Source organism: Gossypium hirsutum, chromosome D05, assembly GCF_007990345.1.
Source record: "Gossypium hirsutum isolate 1008001.06 chromosome D05, Gossypium_hirsutum_v2.1, whole genome shotgun sequence".
Taxonomy (NCBI): domain Eukaryota; kingdom Viridiplantae; phylum Streptophyta; class Magnoliopsida; order Malvales; family Malvaceae; genus Gossypium; species Gossypium hirsutum.
The window spans coordinates 24,957,570-24,979,254 of NC_053441.1; the positions used below are offsets into that span (position 1 = coordinate 24,957,570).

Consider the following 21,685-nt stretch of genomic DNA (forward strand, 5'->3'; position numbering starts at 1 on the left):
CAGCAGAAACAAATTTAGCAGATTAGGGAGATTTTGAACACTTCCAGTCTTCCATTGAATGCTCGCTAAACAATGCAATGATCATTTAAGATCAGTTCAATCAGGCCGGGATTCAATTAGTATTGGTACAACTAATCAAATGAGTTAAAAAGTACCACAACAGAACAAACTAGAAACAATCAGTTATGGTGGAAATCAAAATTAGTTTGCTTTCTGTTTCTTCATTCTACTGACCAAAGTATTCTCAAAATCATCATCAGAGCTTTCGCTTTCTTCGGCCTTGCGTTTCTTAGTCTGCTTTGGGGCAACCTTGGAATCTGTTTTCTTTTTATTCGAAGAACCTGGGGAGACCATAGGAGTTCTCTTAACGGTGACGGATCCTGTACTACTCTTTACAGCTGAACCAGGTTTCATTGGGGAACTCAGCTTTTGCTGCTTAATCTTCTTCTGTTTCTTTTCGAAGACTTTCTTTGCTTCTGCTAAGGGGAGCAAACCAGACTCCATCATCCTGCAATTACATATCAGAGCATCCTTCTCAGTAAATGCATTCAACAAAATATAGTAAAGAGAATATATGTTCTCCAAGATGAATGAAAAAGTTATGCAAAGGATTTTTTTTCTATTCATTTCTGTGTGTAAAATCAGTTTAATCAACCGTGCACTGTATTGATATGAGTTGATCAAATGGAATGGGTATAAAGAGATGACACTGATCACAAGAACCAAATAAATGAGACAAAAATATTCATCATCAATGTAGCAACATATTGCAGTATCATTCTTCCATCCAAGAAGAAGAAAAGTCTAAATGTAGCTACATATCGAATTGAAGAGCAAAATATTGAGGTACGAATCAGCAGATTATGACACTCAGCTAGAGATTCTGAAGAAAGCTTTCTTGCATTGTACAAAGAAGGATCACAGACCATTTGGCACAATATTAGCTGTTTCAGTTTCAGATGCACAATCAATTTTCTTTCAGATTGATGAGTTCATAGCAATAAAGTAATATATTTGGGGCAAGGCTTGCCTCATTGCGGGAATTAAAGAGAACAAATAAGAAAAATTCTGGCTATTACAAAAGAAAATTCGTCACTTGGGACTTGAGAGACAGAAATAGGAATTACAAAAGAAAACGAAAAACTATCAATAGAACCAAAACCTAAAGATACACACTTTAAGTTGCATCAACTCTATCTGGGCAAATTTTTGCATTACTTCTATGAATAAACCCGACCAACCGAGGGAAATATAGTAACCCAAATGACAACCTTGACACCCCAAATCTGGTCAAGATTTTGTTTATTCACCATTCTTAACTGCACCAGTCTTTGTTAAGGCAAGGCTATCACAGCATTCAAGCACATACTGCCCCCAAGGAAAGTAGCAGACACAGCTTTCAGTTCTCAAATTAATGAGATCACAGCACAAACAGTCGATAAAATGACTTCTAAGCATTCACAATCCTTATATTGCATACATTACAGAACTACAACACGCCACAGAAATGAACTACATTATCCATAAAAAGTTAATGCAGGACTTGGGGAATTATGTCTTACCAGAATTGTGCCATTTCACTATGGGGAATTTGCTGGTACATTGTTTCATAAAATATCCGCAGTGGATCCCTCTGAAATTCAACAGTGAAAACAATGATAAATTACTCAAAAATTAGGAAAATAAATCCCCCAAAAAAATGCCTTAAGTCCAGGTACCTCCTCAGGAGGATCCCTCTTCTGACCAGGCAAATCATAAACCTTCTTCTCCCGCTTCACTTCCTTCCCAGCAGCCGCTTTCTTTTCTTCCCCCTTTTTCTTCTTTTTCTTCATCTCCCTTTCCTTCAAAAATTTATAGCGGAAACAAAAATACCAAACACATTATCTTTTTTTTTCCTGCAAATACCGAACAGAACAGAAGTCTTTTTGGACAAAGAGAAAGCACAAAAGGAATTCCAAAAACCTTATCTGCTTTAGTAGCGGAGCTCCTTTTGGAGATGGGTTTTTCGTCTTCATCGTCGCTCTCTTCCTTCTTGGGCTTGGTTGCTTTAGTAGCGGAGCTCCTTTTAGAGATGGGTTTTTCGTCTTCATCATCAGTCTCTACGGGCTCTTCTTTCTTCACTTTGGCTTCTTTGGGACGCGATTTCGAGTTAGAAACAGCAGCATTGTTGCTATTACTCGCGGATTTCTTCTTACGATTCTCCGCCATCGAACTCAGGCTTTTGAGGTCCTCATTATCCTCTTCGGGTTCCTCCTTTTTCACTGACTTCGAGTCCTCAAATGGCATGCTTAATCTTCAAGAGAACAAACAAGTTTCTGCCTTTGTGTCCCCAAAGAAAGTATACAGAAAAGGGATTGGGATTTTCCAACTGTTTCGGCGCAGAATACATGTAAAAAATCCCTCCGAGCTGCCGCTCGGGTTTTTAGCTTGTGACAATCAGAAAATGGTTGAAGACGGGCCCTCCAAGCCCTAACCAACCCCACGTTACGGGACCTAACGGCATCGTTTAAATGTCCATGACCCAAAACATAAAGTTGGCTACTTTTCTTTCTCTTCATCAAATTTAAAACCAAAGATAATGTAGGAAAACCCGCCTTCTTAAATTTGCACGGAAAGAATAAATTATGTTTTCTCTCTCTATATCTTCTTCAGAAAAACATATTCTCAGCTACACCTCATCATGCCCCTCTTGAGTTTGGGCAGCTTCAATCTACAATTGTGGGTATATCTTTTTAAGATACGGGTTGATTTTAAATATGAGTTTAAAATTTTTATCAAGCGTTAATTTTGAACTTAGTTCGTTTGTATTAAAGTTTTCATATTTTTTACATTAAAACAAGTTTAAAAATATAATATATCAAATATATTAAAAACATCAAAATAAATATTTTTTAATAAATTAAAAATACATTAAAAAAGTTGGATACTTAAATAGTTGCAACTTAACAAATAGATGTCTCTAAAATAGTAATAAAAATAATAATAAAACAACAGTTATATAATATTCAAATAATAACAATAAAATAATAGTAATATAATAGTAAAATAGTAACAAAATAACATTAGCAGTGAAAAAATTAGACAAATTTGAGCCGAGCTAAACCCAGGCAAAAAAAAAATCTCACCTGAGACCCAATCCATTTAAGAAAATATTTTTACTTAAATTCTTCCACTTTTTGAACGAGGCTTATGATGAGGTTTATTTCCAACCTTAATGATAATGAGTTCAAAAGAAATATGTTGGTTAATTATAAGGTTTGGTCATTCAGTTATACTTTTATTATTATTATTATTATGTATTAAGGATAAATTAAAAACTACAAATCACTTCTATGGCCATTCAAAAGGTCTAAAGCTTAATATTTTTCACATTTTATTAATTTGATCTTAATTTTAATTTTAAAAAAATTTAAAAGTTATTAAAAAATTTAGTAATTTCTCCTAAATCTCTAGAATCAAAATCAAATTGACAGAATGTATAAACATTGAACACTAAATTTATTATTATACTAATTAAAGCCATTATTAATTTTCCCTAATTTACTTCAAAATTGACAATGACTAAATTGCTCCGCTTTTCTAGAAGAATCAATTTACTCAATATCAAAACTTCACAGGTTTTATAGGCTCTCTAAATTACCTTCTCATCACTTTTTTTTTTTACCTAAAATGAAAAATACATTCACTTTTTGTGTTAATCGCTTACTTGCTTTTCACATTATTGGACGAGTAATACAGTTAACTCTTTCAAATTTTGACTGGCATAACACCTATAGAGAGAGATAATGGTTATAAGCTTGTCATATAAATTATATTGTGAATTTTCAGAGAGAAATAAAACATAAAAATAATTAATTCGTGAAATTTTATTACAAAAGATTTAACTGTTATAGCATGAGACTGTGATATAAAGGGTTAATTGTATGAGCATAATAGCACCCACCACTTATAAAAGGAAAACATATCCAGATTGATATAAGAGGATACAAACATATCCAGATTCATTAATAATTAGCCTTGTTCCAGGGTATGGAACCAATACATATTGCACAAACTACTTAAGACAGACGTTGATGGAAAAGCAAGAAACGAAAATGATGGTGCAGAGTCATCTTGTCTTGGGAGAGGAGGTTTTCAATCTGGGAACTTTAAATGTAGAAGTGAACAATTTTGGAGTTTCAGATATGGGTTTAGCATCTTCTTTTTTTCTCTTCGAGCTTCTACTTCCCTGAACGACAATAAGAAATTAACATTTGATTAGACAATGAATCTTTCATGCTATTAACAGAATATGTTCTGCCTGCAAACTAACATAAAGAAGTACCTTTTCATTCTCCTTCTGAATATCAGGAACATGAGGAGCAGAATTTTCTTTCTTCACAGTAATGTTACATGGATCCCTGCCACTGTTCTTACCGCCCATGACATAAGTTCTTCCGCCTGCTGCGCAACGTTTTATTACAGGTGTACAAGAAGCACTTCTCGACTTCCTTAACGATTCTACATCCCCAGAAGTTTTAGAAACTTGTTGGAATCTACTTGCATCAGCCTTTTTCCGAGACAGTTCCGCTTTTAATCTCTCGATTATTTCATCCTTTTCAGCAATGGATGACCTGAGCTCCTCCATATCGGACATAAGTGCCTCAATTCTCTTGTTAGCCTTGTCTAGTTCAGACTGCTTGGTGTTTAAATTATCAGTGTACCGACTTTCCAGAGCATTAAACTGATTCCATGCAAATTTATTCTCTGCCACAAGTGCAGTGACTTGACAACTCTTTTCCGAAACAAGATTTTTGTATTGAAGCTGCAGCCTTCGTATATCGTCTTCCAACGCCTCCAAAGTAACAGACTTGGAGCCACTACGCTTGCGTGCCGACGTCCCTTTTTTGGTTTCTATGGAGTCCCTTTGAGAAATATCCTGAAAATTATTAAAAAGATTAGAAACTGTACAATGGATATGATTATGCAAAGAAGAAAAGCCGTAGGAACATACTTTTGAATTTTTACCGAGGATATCAAACCAGATTCTGAAATCAGTCAGTTCATCCTCCGCTTCCTCTGTAAAAAGCCAATTTAAAAAAAAAATCTACAAACATCAGACCATAACTAAATTACCAAAAAAAAAAGAGCATAAAATCAAAACATGAATCTAATTCAACATAAAAGAATTCGAAACCAAATTGAACAACCACCATTACATCACAAGTTTGTTTCTTCCCTAGTGAATTTGACCAAAATATTAAGACGAAAGAGAACAGGTACCTAATTTCATTTTGCAAAGATAAGCTTCTCTGTGCTTCAATCCTACCATCATATCGGCTTTTGTAGCCTCAAGCACACGTGCCATCTCTTCCGATTCCAAACCACTTTTCATCTAAACACCAAAATATAACCAAGATCTCCAATATGAACCCTCCGAATAGGGGAGCAAAAAAAACCCTGAATTTACAAAAAAAAAAGGGGTCAAAACCCTAGATTTAGAAGTCATACCTGAGAAATGTGATCTTCGTAGAGGCGAACATCAGAGACCCAACGTTCATATTGCATCTTGATCCGATCTTCGAGAATCTTTCTTTCTTTACTGAGAGTTTCAAGCTGTTGTTGCTGGGTTTTAAGCATCTTAACTAAACCCTCAAAGATTTTGTCCCACTTTTGACGCTCTGACGAGCCTTGAGACCGCGTTTTCGCCCCCATTGTGGCCTTCTTGATAGCAGAATTACCAGAAGATGAAGAAAAAGAAAATGATTGAGAGAAAATTCAAATGTTGCAATTTGAAAAGGGACTTCAACGGTCTGATTTTTAGTGTATTACAAACCAAAAGGATAGGGGGTAATACTAACGTACGCACCTGGAGTACTAATACCTTTTCGCTTTTTGGGCTCTCACTTGGGTTCTAAACTGAAACGCTTAGCCCATCATAAACACTTGATTTAATTAGAAAAATAAATAAATCACATTTAGTGTAATACATTTAATTAGAAAATTTCAAAAACTAAAAAAGTTATTTCATCGATCAAAATCAATGTTTTCAAAACTAGACTAGGAACCAATAGGGGTGTTGGGCCAGAGATAAGGGTTGAACCGACTGACTTGTAAATTGATACATACCAATTGAACCAAGCTAAAAAAATCAGTTGAACTGAATTTCTCTATTTTCTTAAATATTTTTATTTTTATGAATTTTAATAATTTATTTGATTGAATCAAATGAATTGATTAAATCAGGAACTGGTTACATGACTGGCTTAACCTTTAATCTAGTTCTAAAGAAAGAAAAGAAAAAAGAATATATATATATAAGAGAAATAATACTTTTGTGTATTTTTTTATCACATGTCAAATTTTAATTGGTTGTTTTTTAAATAGAATTAATAGCTTAACTAACGTTTGGACTAACAGAGGCACCAACTTAGAAAAAAAAAGTTTAGGTACCACTTGTGACCTGAAAAATATTTAGGTACAAAAATGAGAAGAAAAAAAAAGGACATACTTTAGGTACCAATTTGTAGGTTAAGCCTCTTTCAAAATAGACTTAACAGTTTGACTAACGAATGTACTAATTTGGAATTAGGTATCACTCATGACTAAAAAAACAAGTTAGATACAAAGATGAGAAAAAAATGTATAATTTAAGTACAAATTTGTAGGTTAAGCCTTTTTTATAATCATGCAACACCTCTCCAATGTTACTATAAATGTGAAAACAACATGAGTCTAAATTTAACAAAATTAGAAAGATTAAGCCAAATGAGTTTTAGCTCGGTTGATATCAACATTGTTGTTAGTATAGGAGGACGTGAGTTTCGAGTGCATTAAAACGTGTTTATCTTTTTATTTAAGGATTGAGAATGAACTATGAATAGTTCTAGATATTGTATAATAATAAAAAAAGAGGTTAAAATATCCTTCAATTCTAAAACTCGCTTGTTAGAGGTGTAGCGAAAAATTATATTGTAATGAACCGAAATTTATTAAAAGAATGTTAACTATATTAATAATTGAAGTCGAATTTTCAAATCCAAAAATTAAGAAAACTAATTTTTTTTTGTTAAAGAAGGGAATTAAATTATTTTAAATAAAAGGAAGAGAATGTATTTTTGTATTGCAATAATTGATATTTGTATTGCACAATTAGGCATTGGCTGCTAAGAAAGCAAAGTAGGGGAGGGCCCTGAAACTGAAATAGTAGAGAGTGGGGGGTCCGTTGATCCGTTGGGTATAAGATAGTTAAAGAGTCCCTCTCTTCCGCCATGAAACAGGCGAAGCGAAGCCCATATGAACAGATATTCCAGTGAAGTGGACGCGAAGCAACGAACCTCCCCCTTCCCTTCCCTTCCCACCAATATTATTATAATTGCTTTTGCTCTCCTCTCTCTAAATATTTAACTAACAACACCCTTCACTGCTTCCCTAACTTTCCATCTTCCTTTGTCTGCCAAAACTAGTTCAGCAGCATGGACCGTGAAGGGGGAGTTGTGATGATGAATAGGGCAGAAATCGATACCAGGGCACCATTCAGGTCTGTCAAAGAAGCCGTTGCCTTGTTCGGTCATAAAGTTTTGTCTGGCCAGCTTTATCCCATCAAGCTCAAGGAGGAGGAGGTAACCTCCTTCTCATTTGCCCATGCTTCAGTTCACTACTTTGATTTATTAATGGTTCCCAAATCCCTGAATACTATTGTGTTTTGCCCTTCTTCATATTAAAAATATGTATGTTAGTGTATTATGAAATATTTCTTGATCAAAAAGCTTTACTGTGGTGTTTAAACTCCAGGTAATTTCTTTATCTGATGCTTGCTTGTCGCTGAGTGCAAGTGTTATCGGTGTAATAGTAGAGAGAAGATAAATATAATAATTATCAGGGGGCTTACTTTAGCTTTTTTTAAGGAATCATTCTCTTACTCTTGATGAAGATATCTCCATTAAAAGTTTAAACATGGAGGTTTATCTATCAAGCAAGCAAGCATATCTGTTACAGTACTTCCCTGAAAATATCCATATATAGTCTTCTAAATTCATCAACTGAATTAATAATCAGGAAATGTTAGTTTACCAAGTTCATTTACGACAGATGCATGGGCGTGAAGGCAGTGAAAATGGTTGTTCAAGGCTTGGAACTGTTACAGCTGAACTGGAAGAGACAAAATACAACCTTGAAAAGGCCAGAGAAGAGAGTTTGATGATGGCGAATTGCCTGTGTGCTCTTAAAGAAGAGCTCGAAAGAACAAAGACCGAACTGCAGCAAATGAAGGAACGAGAAACCGAGAAACTGATGATGGAGTTCGAGATGGAAGATGTCAAGATTGTTCCAGGCTCCGCAAGATATGAAGTCAATGAAACACGCAGGTTTAACGAAGAAGGTACCACCGAGTTTCAGCAGAAGAGATACGTGACCTTTTCAAATCAACCTTGTTTGACTCAAGTTGTTGGTCCACAAGGTGTGGAGAAACTTGAGAGGCACCCTTCATTGCGCAAGAAGAAGAAGAAGCCATTGATCCCTCTGATTGGAGGGTTATTTTCCAAGAGAAAAGGGAGTCAATAAGTTCATAGTGCCAACATAAATAATACCTTATAAGATTTTACTTTTTGTAAGGTTTCATATTTCTCTTGTATGTACACGCCTAGCAAGTTTAATGTATAAGAAGGGTGTAGATGTTTTATGAGAGAGTTATATAAGAAAAGATCACATAAATCACTTCATTTTCTACCTTAAAGAATAATCCAAAACTTAGCTTAATTGATTCATTATATTCAGGTGGCTTAAAGTTCGAACTTCGAACCATTGAAGCATCAGAAGCGTCGAGAAACCTGAAAGAAATCAAAACCAACAAAAACATACCTCATCTGAAGTGTACAAAAGAAGAACAAAGTAACATTCCAAGTTTCCCAATGTCTCTTTCTATGGTAGATTCGTAACCCACGAAGGAAGAGACTAATCGAATATATATTCATTCCAAAAAGCTGCTATGCATTAATAAAATAAACTTCCAAACGAAAAAAACAAGGAAAATATAACGAAGAAGATCAGCAGCAGCAGCAGCAGCCAAAATTAAAAATATGATGATTAAACCAAAACATCAGACTTTCGACCATCATAAATCCCTTCTTGCGATGACTTGTTGAAGAACTCAATGCAGTCAGCAATGGCCTCAGTGTAATGGGAGTGAGAAGAGTAATAAGAGCTGCATGAAGTCTTGGGTGGATCGAACCTGTCGCAGCAGTTATTTTGCTTGGCAGCCATATTTGAGGTGCTAGAAGGTCCACCACAAGGAAGGGAAGAAAATAAGAGCCGCATAAGGAACTTGCGGAAAATGTGAAAGAGTTTCATTGCAGATCAGAGAAAGAACTGGCTAGAAGGGTATGGTGTTTATTGTAGGGTTTCACTGCTTCATCGATCTTTCATCTGAGGCAACATTGTGTGAATTTGTAGTCTCTCTCTCTAGGAGGTTTTGGCTTTGCCACTTTCCAGATACCCTCGGGCTATCATGTGTGTGATTCATTGTGAAGACATTAAAAAAAGTTCGAGGTTATGAAAAGGGTGTGTTTATCCATGTGCCCAAATCATTTGTATCTGTGCGCTTCACTTCACTTGTGTTCTCCTATGTAGTTTTGTTTATTCTAATTTTAACTGTGAATAAATATGGATATGTAATTGCTTGTTTACTATGAATGATCTGAAGTAAGCAAATCCATGGATGAATGTACATGGAAAGTTTTAAAAGGCAAGGTGAATGATGAACAGTGACCCTCATTTGTCCCATAAAAGAACCCTTAAAAAGTGTCTTTAACCCAAGACTTGAACATTTGTGGGGCCCATATACTCATACACTTTCACTGTGTTGATATCAAAATCCGCCATTAAAATTTTAAAAGCTAAAAAGAATGGTGAAATAAAGTGAAGGCGCTGGAGCCGGGTATGGGTAGTATGTTTATTCATGTTCTTTGGCGGCCTTATTAACAAAGCTATGATCATTCATTGATTAGGTAAGTTTGTCTAATGCAGAACAAGTACTATGTTTTTAGGCATTCCAAAGGCAAGGAATTTGTGGTCCTAACAAGCTAAAATTCATAGTTTTTATCCTCCGTACATGGACCAATCCAAAAAGCAAGTCAAAGAAACGAACAGTAGGGAAAGCAAAACAAATTATCTGAAAAAGTAGGGGGGGGGAGAAAAAAGAAAAATTGGAAAGAGTGAGAGATGATGAGAGTTGAGATGAAATCATTAAGAGGGGAGGGTTTAGATAATGATTCGGTTAAGACAGACATACGTACATGATTGTGTCCTCGTACTTGCATCTTTAAACTAATTAACACAAAAAGGAACAATCATGAGCTTTTACCACATTTCCTGTTAAGTTTCATTAACATTTCCTGTTAAGTTTCATTAACAAGATAATAACATTACTTGCTTTCTTTTCTTAAATGATGTGGTTTGGATCTCTGCCCATTAAATCGGGTTTAATTATTTAAAACATATATCCAGCCATTTTGATCATTTTATACTACTCAACATGTTTGAATAACAAAAATCAAGCCGCATAATTTACTAAAAAAAATAACAATTTTACCCTCTAACGAGATGAAAAGTGACCACATGCATCAGGTTCAACCATTTCCAACAATCAAAGCAATTTAGATTGCAACGTTCATGTTCAACAGTTCCTTATAACAGAAAAAATAATGCTTGATATACAAGACATTATTGTTTTTTTTAAGTCATTAATTGGTAAAACGTCACTTCAAAAGTTGATAGGTGATCAGAAAAAAAAAACAAGACTACTTTACGGCCACCTTCAAAATATGTAATCTAATAGAAGACAGAAAAGAGGGGGGAGAAGCGACCATATTATGCAATAAGACTAACGCAAACAAATCAAGAAAATAAACCCACGTGACATAATGCCTAACAACGAAGGACTTATCTTTTACCCGCAAGGAAACCCCTAGCCACTCGAACAAGTAGTATACAACAATTCAAACATCAAATGAGTTAAGAGGAGCTTTAGTGGTTGGGGGGCCTTCGATGACCTCTCCTGTCTAGTGCAGAATATGGGTTTCCTCTCTGTTGTTGGCTACCCCCATGCTGTTGGTTGCTGCCATAATACTGTTGACTGCCCCTATGTGGCTGGCTTCCTCTTTCTTCATAGTCTCCTCTCTGATGATGATGATACGATTGGTTACCTCTTTGTTGCTGCTGGTCACGGCCTCTATAAACACCCTGGTTCACTCCACCTTGTTGATATAAGCCATATCCTCCAGAAACATTTTGGTTGGCCTGCGGAGCCATTCTACCACCCCACTGCTGATAACTACTGTTTTCAGGTGCCTGGTACCTACGGCTGCTGTCATAACCACCTGGATGAGAAGGATACAGATCAGCCTCTGTTGACATTTGTGCCATAGGAATGTGCCTTGCCCGACCATCCTGATAATGTCTTGGAGGGTAGTGCATGTTATTGGCAGCTTCTTCGTTATTTATTTGGTAGTGATGGTAGCCTTGGGAATTTGGATGACGTGATGGAGGATTCTGAGAATATGGGTAACCTGCACCAGGATAATCTTGTCTAGGAGGTACCATTCTAGGCTGCCCCTGGTTATGATACCCATAATTTGCATGGGAATTGACTGATGGGTTATAGGTAGCAGTGGCATATGATGAAGCCTGTATATTATTGCCAAACCCGTTACGATCCATCTTCAACTGTAAGCTATTAGTAATAAGTCTGTGTGATGCATCCTGGCCAGAAACAGATCCAGAAGAGTTATGCCTGAAATGAGAAGGCAAAAACATATGGTAAACACGGATGTAAATGGTTTCTCGCACTGAATGACAAGCACGGTGGCAAGGAAAAAGGGAACTTCAGAAACAAAGATAAATAGGGAACTTCAGAAACAAAGATAAATATATTATCTTTTGAACACAGACCGATCCATTTGATGACCTCCAGCAGGCTGCCTTCCATTTTCCCAAGGTCTCCTCCCAGAATCTTCATGCCATAACGCAGGTGCAGGTTTTAAATCGCTGAATTGCACCATCTGTGAAGCACAATATTGAAAACTATCAGCAGAAGTCGTATGACTAAATCTATCAAGAGAAGCATTTTTTTACTCCTTTTGTTAAAGGCAAGCTCACTCAATACATAAATTATCCCAACTTCTTTTTCCTCCTTTCTGGTGTGTTTTAGTGGATAGAACAAGCTTAGTACGGTTTCATACTAAAAATTTGCTTCTGGCATGACATTTTGAGGATATTGTACATAAGCAAGTGGAAACTATTTTTTTCATAAAAGGCCCTAACAATGCCATCTAGAAGTCCTTGAGTTTGGTAAGCAAGAAACTTCACGAGGAATATAAGTTGGCAGGATTAAACAAAAGTCTACTGCTTTAATTGGTCACTTCTCATATTTAAAAACTCAGAAAATTAGCTATGGCTACAATATTTGGTCAGCTACCATATCCAGATAACTTCAATGAGTCAAGCACAAGCTAAGTTGAGATGACACAGAACAGGCAAAAGTAGATAAAATTAAAGGTGATACAACATTACTAAGCAGAACATACCTTAGGAGGGAATGCAACTCCTGGTGGAGGACGGGTTATATGCTTATGAGCTCTTGGAAGTCTATATATACAACATCTGTAAAGCAGGCATGCAAGATAGTTAAGGTATCTTCATTTAATAACCTGCCCCATGCATATGATCAATAAATACGTAAAGCATCAATAATTAAAACTTACATGACTTCATTGGCCAAAATATCTTCCATGTCCTTGATTGGAGACCTGAACACTGGAGGCTGTGTATCTCCAGCACAAGGGGATATGTAACCATTCATCCCATCACTGCATTCATACCTAAATAAATCAGAAAAAAGTGGGACGTGTCTTAAATTCAACTAGCATGGAAAATAATCAAGGCAGACTGAATTCTAAATTATATCCCACCTCAAATCAGGTTTGACTTCCTCCTTGACTTCAATCCGTTGCCTTTCTGGCAATTGTTTACAACGACTGTCAAGAGAAAAGATTTGTTCAGAGAGGCGGTGTGATGCAGCCACAAAAAGCATGTCACACATTGTACTGTTTCTCTGTGCTTCTTCCTCCTGCATAAGATTGTAGCATTTAAGAGGCAGCTAAAACAAAATTCAGCGAGAGAATATAGATTCTAAACCAAAGGAAGAAAGAGTGCAAGGGACACATGAAATGATGACTTCAACAAAGAGCCATACCGTCAAAGTGTGTTCTATTTTTGCAACCTCAGCAAGAAGTCGCTCTTCATCAATGAAAGGCAATTTTGCAATACCCTTCAGAAAGAACAACAACAAATAGATCAACTTTCCACTTCAGGAAAAGAGAATTTCCATAAACCAATTGGCATATGAAAGTAAACGATAAACCTACTTGCCAAGAATACCGCTTGCCATTCATGTCAACTTCAAAATCTGATAGAGAGAGGAAGTTCAAGTTTATGGATCTTATGGAAGAAGTTAAGAACAAAAACATATGATGCATGTTTGTTTAGCAAAGTTGCATACCGGTCGGATAAAAATCAATAATGGGTGAATTTGGATCAGTCATCAACTTCCTATATTGTTCGGGAAGGGCATGGGAACTGCAAATTAAATATATTATAGTACCATACTGGCTCAAAAATTTAGATGGAGAACAAAGCAGAAACAAGTAACAGTACCTTGCAGCAGGAAAAACCCCCAATAACTGATTGAATGGTTTGAAGGGGGAACCCAACTCAAACTGAATATCAAGCTGGCCAAGATCCTTCAGATCAGATGCAAAGGGTGCATAATGGTAAGGATAAAACCTGAAACAACAAAGTTCAATGACAGAACAGTGACAAATAATGTCTATTACAGCAGAATGATGATATTCTGATTAACTGACCAGTCTCACCAAAACAAAGCACAATCAGGCCTAAAAATTCAACTCAGGTAAAAACCAAAAAGGAATAAGATGACTGATTCTATGCACTAATAATAACATCCACAACCTCCAAGAACAACCAGTAATAGGAAAGTAAGAATGTAAAAAAAACTCACCACCTCCAAGAACAACAAGAACAACCAGAAATAGGAAAGTAAGAATGTAAAAAAAACTCACCACCTCCAAGAACAAACACCTTCATAGTAATAATGCATGACCCAACATAGACCTTCAGTGAACTTCAAAACCTACACAAATGAAGCTCCACTGATTATTAAAGAAATAATTCAAAAATACAATAGACAACACCCTCAAATAGATCCACCAACTTACAACATCTTTTCGTATTTCTTCCATTTCTTCTGGAGTTTTTGCTGAAAACTTTTCTTGATAATACCTTTCTTTCCACCCTGGCTCTCCCAGTTTAATCTGACAAGAGCAAGCAGCTAAAATATTAAAGTCATGGAATAAAATGGCAAAAACATTGTGAGCTAATAAGAGAAAGAAACAGCAGCTTTTTTGTATTAAGGTGGCATGCTGTGTCCAAGCATGCTGGTCTCAACTGCCAAAAAGTTGCAAGTATTAGGTAAAGCCCCTTGAATGTTGCATATGATGACAAACCAATATGATTTTTTTTTTTTAACTTGTTTGAGATAAGAGTGGGACAATCTATGTTTTGAAAACTAAATCCCAGAAAAAATGAAAGCAGAGTTCCCAATCCTACTGCCTATACCCAAAATATTCGTAGAAACTGCATTATTAAAAAAAAAAATCATAAATTACTTAAGAACATATTCAAACCTTATCTTCCTCGTGATTACTGGAGTTAAAAACATCAGATTTGTCACGGATCAACTCCTTAAGTTTTGCTTTCAATTCTTCTTTGTTCTCATGCACCTGATGCCAATGGGAAGAAAGAAACAGCATAGTAAGTGTCATCAGGTAAAAATATATAGCAGGATAATTAATACTCTCTTAACTCCTCGCCTGCAAGGCTCATACCAAATCATAGGTTAGCCCATGGAATATGAGTCCTAAAGAATGGCTGAAGGAGTCAGAACTATATTAAAGTGTCTCTCCTGAAGCAGGAAAACATACATCTGTTTCAATACTATCTTCTGCTTCGACAATAGCAGCACCAATGTTGGCCCCCGAGGATAAACGTCGCACTTTATGTGGGCGATTAGAGGATCCATTACCATTAGACTCCACCGTTTGCTGAAATGGAACAGGTGTAGGGCCTGAGGCAAGACGGGAACCATGAAATCTAGCAACTGGAACCAGAGAATCAGGTTGAACTTGAGGCTGCGCATCATCTCCTCTTCTAACTTGTGCTTTTTCTCGTTTGATTCTTTCTGCTTGACGCTGTATGAAACCAGCATAGAACAAATTAGTACTGAATTCTTTACCAGCTTAAAGGATGAGTAGAATTCATGTGTAATACATTCATTCCAGGAATCCTCAAGTCAGATGGTTAATTTGAGTTGCATATATACCCATATAGATCAATGGCCTAAAATTATAAAACAACTAAAAGAGAAAACAGCATAAGGTGTTGCTACATCCTTAATCTCAGGAAGTTATTCAATTACACAAAAGGTAATCTTGCCACCAAAGAGTGCTAGACAAGTCTCCTTTCATGGTTCAAATCATGATAGTGTAAATCTCTTGCACAAGCACTGAAAGAGGATTGAACACATAATGAATACCACATGCAGAACGAAATAGAAAGAGACTAAGAGACTACTGGCTCACAAGGTAAGACCCAACCTTTTTTACATGAAAAATGAAACAAGACCATTCGCAAGTTTTCCAGAATAATTTGGATCACAGATAAAAGCTAAATACAAACTAATTTTTTGTTTAAGTTCAAGAGAATCATATTGATCCTAAACTCAAACAAACCTGATGCAACCGTGCTCTTTTGTTGAATATTTTATCTTCATAGGACCCCACAGCTTGGATAAAATGCTCTACCCTGCTCAAATTAGGCTGAAATAAAAATCATACAGTCAATAGCTTTAGTTTACCAGATGAAATTTGATGACTGGAATAATAAGTGGCCATCACAAATAAGATCAACAGGCACCTTGCTTCCATCAGTCAAATAACCACCAAATGATCTAAATTCCTTCTTGTATACTGCCATTAACAAATTGATTGCACCCTGAAATTAACAAATTGAAAAGGGGAAGGCTTTCAATTAAAACCTTGGCTTCATATAAGAACCCTAAAGTTACATTCAAAATCACAATATAAAAATACAACCCAACAGTAGAATAATTACTTCAACAACATACAAACCTCACGAATCTCAAGTGTAGGCATATGAGGTAAGAAATCATTGCCAACAAAGAAGCATATGAATATAAAATCATCCACAACGCGTTCCAAGTCAATTTCAAAAGGAGGATTGGGGATTCTCATCTCATATTCCAGATACTCCCTAAGGGTCCATATGTTCAGGAACTGCAAAGATGAAGCAAATAACAAGTTCTAATTTTTCCAAATAATTCATTAAAATAATTCCAACTGTAAATTAAATTGCAAAGTAACCTGATATGGCTTTCTGGCCACAGCTTTTCCATCAGCTTTCTCATCAAATTCTCCTTCCTTCCTCTTTGCCTTTCCTTCACAATTTGCCGCTATATGGCCCATCTGACCACATATGAAGCACTTATCTTGCCCAGGGGTGAAGACAATCTGAAAATATTTCATAAACCCTGTTACTTTTGGGCCAAGAGGGAACATGATAATAGAATGATAAAACATCCTTCGAAGAAAATTCATTTAAGCGGTAACATCTACTTATTCCTACAAACAAGTAAAATAGCCAACCTCGGGTAGAAGTTACAAAATGAAAGAAAACTAGATCATAGATATTATTTTGCAAAGTAAAATATACGAACCTCTCGAAGGATTGAAAAGTGAACTTCATGAGTGGCCAAGGCCAACATAATTAAATCAGCATCCTGTCGTATTTCAACAATAAGCAGAGTGCATGATCTTAGTCCACTAAAGTAGGCCAAAGAAAATAAACAGAACACATGCTTAAATTTTTTATTTTTTTTTAATATGAAACTTAGAAATGAAAATATTGAAGGAGAAATATACCAAACCATATAGGCAATGGCGTGTGTTTGGATCAAAACCAGGAAGGTTCCTTTGGAGCCGTATATATGACATAATTTTATGTTCTCCTTCACCAGGAACGTTTGCATCAGATAGAATAACCTTCAAAAAGAAGAAAGTAAGAGAAATGCTAAAACTCTCCACCATATCAAGAGAAAGCAAAGAATAACACATAAAAGACAAGGAACCATAAAACTGATACTACCTTGATGTTTTTCCAGCCGGGATCGTAATTTAATCTGAGGTGGATATAATACTGCAAAGCAATTGATAGAACAGCCATAAATGGAGTGCCAGGTGTAATAACATTCGAATCAACAAGCTGTGATTCCTCTTTAGGAGGAAGCCTTCTGCCCTCCCTCTCAAACTCCTCTCGAAGTCGTGCTTCTTCAGCTGCCTGCAAAAGCAAGATTAACAAGAACAAAATTACCAATCAAATTGTCTTCTTTCTTGCAACAATTTCTATCATTAAAGTGTGGGAGAAAATGAAATATCAGTACCAACAATATCTTGACGACCTAACATTTCATCCAGTATTCAAATTGGTACTGGAATCAACCAAATATATACATACCGCCTCTGCAGCATCTTTTGCTGCTCTAAAACGCCTAGATCGCTGTTGGTTCATTTTAGCCCGAGGGGCAACGCCATCTACAGCAGTTTCCAGGAAGAAATGACAGTATCATCAAATAAACATAAGTACACGATATCTGCATGTCAAGAATATAAATACACTTTATCTTTCAACCTAAGACAAGCACTACTTACCAATAGCCATATACAAAAGCTTTCGAGGACGGACCATGACAAACAATCTATCAATGTAATCAAATATGCATTGAAAAACTTCATCAAAAGTTGTTGGTGAAGGCTGCATGAGACATCGAACAAGCCAAATTACATTGGTTCTAAAAATTCCGAGGAAGGAAGAAAGAAGAAACTATGGAAAATGCATTTGTCAAGAGGGTTACCCTGTCTTCGGGGTGGAAACAAGGATGAATAATCCCGTTCATGTCGAGATAAAGATTATCGTACTCAAGTTTATTTGGATTGGGTTTACTAGTATCCACCGGAATGGAGACGCCTTCGATCACCACCGGTTCTTCCTCGATAACGTCCATCACAATCAGCGGATACTTCTCCGCTAACCACCTGTAGAACGCTGGCACTCCCATTTCCAATCGCTTGCAATTCCAACCTCTCGCGGATCTCTAATAAAATCGAACACCAATGAGGAAACCCTAACCCCTAAATTCGAGAAAAATGCGGAAGAAGAAAACAATTTGGATAACTTCGATTTTTCTTTATAGCTTCTGCCAATGTATGTTTCGCAAACAGTCCGGTTTAGGGCACAAAAATAATGTGAATGGACAGTTATACCCTTATTGATTTGGCAGTCTGCTAGTCAGAATAGTTACAGGTCTTTGTGCACTCGCGTATGGGTAAGGTAAGTTTGGAATTTTGCTAATGGTATCATTTATATCCATTTAATTGGGACAAATTACCAATAAAAGTTTTTTTTTAATTACTGAAATGGGCCTATTATTAAATTATTTACCGGAATGGTCCTTTTTTCTCGAAATCGCGTCCACGTCAACGCGAGTTGCTGACATGGCAACAAATCGCGCCCTCAAGGACGCGATTTGCTGCCACGTCGCGCTGACGTGGACGCGATTTCCTGGCGCGTACCCTGATATCGTGCTGACATGGACGCGATTTCGCGGTTTTTCCCACGTTAGGTTTTTTTGGCTTTTAAGGTTTAGGGTTCAGGCTTTTAAGGGTTTTTAGGTCTTGGAATAAATAATTTCGAGTTGACGTTTCTGATAAAATAGTATAAAATCGCTTCTACCAGAATGCTATTTGAGAAGAATTTGTGAAATCGCGCCCTCGTGGACGTGCTTTTGCTACAGTAGGTCACGGAAGAAATAATTATTTTTTTGACGTTTCTGAGCAAATAGTATAAGATCGCTTCTAGGAGGATGCTATTTGAGAAGAATTTGTGAAATCGCGGCCTCGTCAGCGTGCTTTTGCTACAGTAAGTCATGTAAGAAATTTTTTTTGACGTTTCTGAGCAAATAATATAAAATCGCTTCTAGCAGAATACTATTTGAGAAGAATTTGTGAAATCGCGCCATCGTGGACGCACTTTTGCTACAGTAACATGTTTGGGCTGAGGCTATAAATTAGGTAGAAAATGTTCTCATAATGCATAAGTCACAGCAGATACAATTTAGAGAGGCTAAGAAGGTTAGAGTTTCAAATATGAGTGAACGTATTAGTGCTGTTATTTACTACGATGGTAAGGTTTGCCATACCGAGAATGGTGTTATTTTTTTGTCGGAGAATACGGTGCGACTGGTTTTTAACCAGAACATAGATTTGACAGAACTTCGTAAAAGGATTAGGCGTAAAATTTTCAGAACGACGCCAATGAAAGTTCTGTCTATCACGTATCGATTTTGTTCTTCTGTTGATCCGGTGACATATGACTCGTTCGACATAAAAGGTGCACATAGCTTGGAGGCAATGGTACAGACTCATCTTGCTAGTGGAGCATCTTATATTGAGTTATATGTACAATTTACATCGCCAACTGATGTACCAGCGACCGGTGTTCGAGATGTATACACCACCCCTGGCCGACACTCGGTCAGCGGGTTACAAAATATGGAACAGCCCATGTTCAGTAGCGGTGTCGAATGCACATCCCCTACAAGACACTCTGTCAGTAGATGAGACATGTACTTCGGTGGCTCGATGTTTGATGCTGGAAATGCGTACTAGGGAGCGGCATCAAGTTTTAGCAGGTGGTAATCTACATCCAATTTGGGACATTATCAAATACCCAGAAGAAGGGATGATGTACTCCCTACGACGTCAACCGGTGAGGGGACCTCGTACACTGCAGATGATTGTGGGTTAGAATATGACTCAAATGTGGATCCACCTCGAGAGCCCGAGCTGGATAGTGTAGAAGTTGGCTTATTTTCTAAACCGGAGCCTATTCCAACAAAAGCTGAAGATGCTGAAAGGAGTTTAGATGAGAAAGAAAATCCACGATTCAGAGCATACTCACCTCCAGCCTACATGCATAATGTCGATCTGTCTGCAGATGACGCATTAGAGTTTCCAGATCTACCACACCGGTTGCGTGATCATACAAGTTCGGGGGGTAGATTTCAGTGAACTTGAAGTTGGTAATCAGTTTACCAACAAGGATAGTTTTATTGGTGCTTTGGAACAACATGGCATCAAAAACGGCGTTAACTACTACGTCGTTAAATCAAAATTTGATAAGTTTGAGGCGAAGTGTGCGGTGCAAGACGGCACATGTTCATGGAAAATCTACGCCTCGTTAAGGAAAAGGACAGGGTTGTGGGAGATAAAAAAAGTACAAAGGTCCACATACATGTGCTGCAGGTACAGTATTGACTGTATCTGAATAATACTTTTATTATGCAATGTTGCATTATTTAATGTACTCCCTTTGTAGGTGTTTCACAAGATCATCCCAAAATGGATTCAGCTATGTTAGCTAGCTTGATACTGCCCACGATAAAAGTAGATCCTAGGACTTCAATGCCGGTGTTAATTGCCAATATCCGTAGCCAAATGGGGTACACGCCCTCTTACCACAAGGCTTGGATAGCTAAGCAAAAGGTGTTGGAGAATATGCATAGTGGGTGGGATGCCTCATATAATGAAATATGGCAGTGGTGTCAGGTACTAGAGAGATACGTCCCCGGTGCCATCACAAACATTGAAACGAAACATGCGTACTACAACGGCTGATTGCTACGTGGATGCCAAGTGTTCAAACGCCTGTTTTGAACCTTTAAGCAATGCCGAGACGTATTTCCATACTGCAAGTCGTTGGTATAAATTGACGGTACCTTCATGTTCGGTAGATATACTTATCAGCTATTGCTTGCAGTAGCACAGGATGGCGGTGGGAGAATTCTTCCAATTGCATTTGCAATAACACCGGGGGAGTCGTCTGATCACTGAGATTTCTTTCTCTCTAGGTTAAGGAGGCATGTATGCCCCCAACCTGATATCTGTGTTATTTCAGATCGGGGCGTCGGTATACTAGCTGCATTTGATCGAGAGGGAAGCTTATAGCAGTGCACACACCATAGATATTGCCTAAGACACGTTGCTTCGAACTACTACAGGCAATATCCATCTAAGAGCGAACGACAACAAGTGACCAATATGAGTATTTAGTCTATATATGTGTTATTTCGTTTGTCAATTTAAATTAGTTTTATTGGTAGAAGTGGTATAAATTATTCGCTATGATCTTATATTGGCAGGGTATGAAATAAATAAAGATCGTTTTCACGAGATGTTGGCAATTTTACAATCCCAAAACGGAGAAGGGGCAGACTATCTTTGTAACATACGTTTCGAACAGTGGGCACAAGCATACGACGGTGGCCTGCGATATGGCCATATGACGTCGAACCTAACAGAATGCATAAATTATGTTCTTAAAGGAACGCGCCATCTACCGATAACATCAGTTGTACGAGAGACATATTTTTGTTTGGCGGCACTATTTCCAAAGCGAGCAGCAAGTTATGTATGCCAGATGTAGGGAGGCTATGTATGGT

The 21,685-nt window shown here is 37.0% G+C and overlaps 4 protein-coding genes across 6 annotated transcripts; 1 reads left to right on the plus strand and 3 right to left on the minus strand.

Moving 5' to 3' along the window:
- Positions 1-29: 29 nt before the first annotated feature.
- Positions 30-2,586, minus strand: LOC107943422 (transcriptional regulator ATRX homolog). The gene is made up of 4 exons (XM_016877176.2): positions 1,963-2,586; positions 1,719-1,841; positions 1,563-1,633; positions 30-508 (listed from the first exon to the last, which is right to left on the minus strand). Exons 1-4 carry the CDS (start codon positions 2,284-2,286, stop codon positions 202-204), a joined length of 825 nt encoding a protein of 274 aa, XP_016732665.1. The 5' UTR covers positions 2,287-2,586; the 3' UTR covers positions 30-201.
- Positions 2,587-3,976: 1,390 nt separating this feature from the next.
- LOC121217883 (uncharacterized) lies at positions 3,977-5,835 on the minus strand. Its single transcript, XM_041094438.1, has 5 exons — positions 5,491-5,835; positions 5,263-5,374; positions 4,994-5,058; positions 4,325-4,918; positions 3,977-4,228 (listed from the first exon to the last, which is right to left on the minus strand). Exons 1-5 carry the CDS (start codon positions 5,692-5,694, stop codon positions 4,109-4,111), a joined length of 1,095 nt encoding a protein of 364 aa, XP_040950372.1. The 5' UTR covers positions 5,695-5,835; the 3' UTR covers positions 3,977-4,108.
- Positions 5,836-7,182: 1,347 nt separating this feature from the next.
- LOC107943425 (WEB family protein At1g75720) lies at positions 7,183-8,691 on the plus strand. 2 transcript variants are annotated; one of them, XM_016877178.2, is made up of 2 exons: positions 7,183-7,601; positions 8,038-8,691. In XM_016877178.2, the coding sequence occupies exons 1-2, from the start codon at positions 7,455-7,457 to the stop codon at positions 8,539-8,541; spliced, it is 651 nt and encodes a 216-aa protein (XP_016732667.1). In that variant the 5' UTR covers positions 7,183-7,454; the 3' UTR covers positions 8,542-8,691. The 2 variants fall into 2 exon arrangements, with proteins under 2 accessions (XP_016732667.1, XP_016732668.1); XM_016877179.2 differs by having other exon boundaries at positions 7,198-7,601; positions 8,071-8,691.
- Positions 8,692-10,665: 1,974 nt separating this feature from the next.
- Positions 10,666-18,410, minus strand: LOC107943427 (5'-3' exoribonuclease 3). 2 transcript variants are annotated; one of them, XM_016877182.2, is made up of 23 exons: positions 18,041-18,410; positions 17,838-17,940; positions 17,644-17,720; positions 17,275-17,466; positions 17,052-17,171; positions 16,847-16,909; positions 16,494-16,640; positions 16,242-16,406; positions 16,027-16,104; positions 15,843-15,929; positions 15,036-15,302; positions 14,739-14,834; positions 14,271-14,366; positions 14,115-14,185; positions 13,690-13,818; positions 13,535-13,611; positions 13,401-13,441; positions 13,229-13,303; positions 12,945-13,102; positions 12,738-12,842; positions 12,561-12,636; positions 11,926-12,035; positions 10,666-11,767 (listed from the first exon to the last, which is right to left on the minus strand). In XM_016877182.2, the coding sequence occupies exons 1-23, from the start codon at positions 18,242-18,244 to the stop codon at positions 11,002-11,004; spliced, it is 3,303 nt and encodes a 1,100-aa protein (XP_016732671.1). In that variant the 5' UTR covers positions 18,245-18,410; the 3' UTR covers positions 10,666-11,001. The 2 variants fall into 2 exon arrangements, with proteins under 2 accessions (XP_016732671.1, XP_016732670.1); XM_016877181.2 differs by having other exon boundaries at positions 12,738-12,854.
- Positions 18,411-21,685: the final 3,275 nt, after the last annotated feature.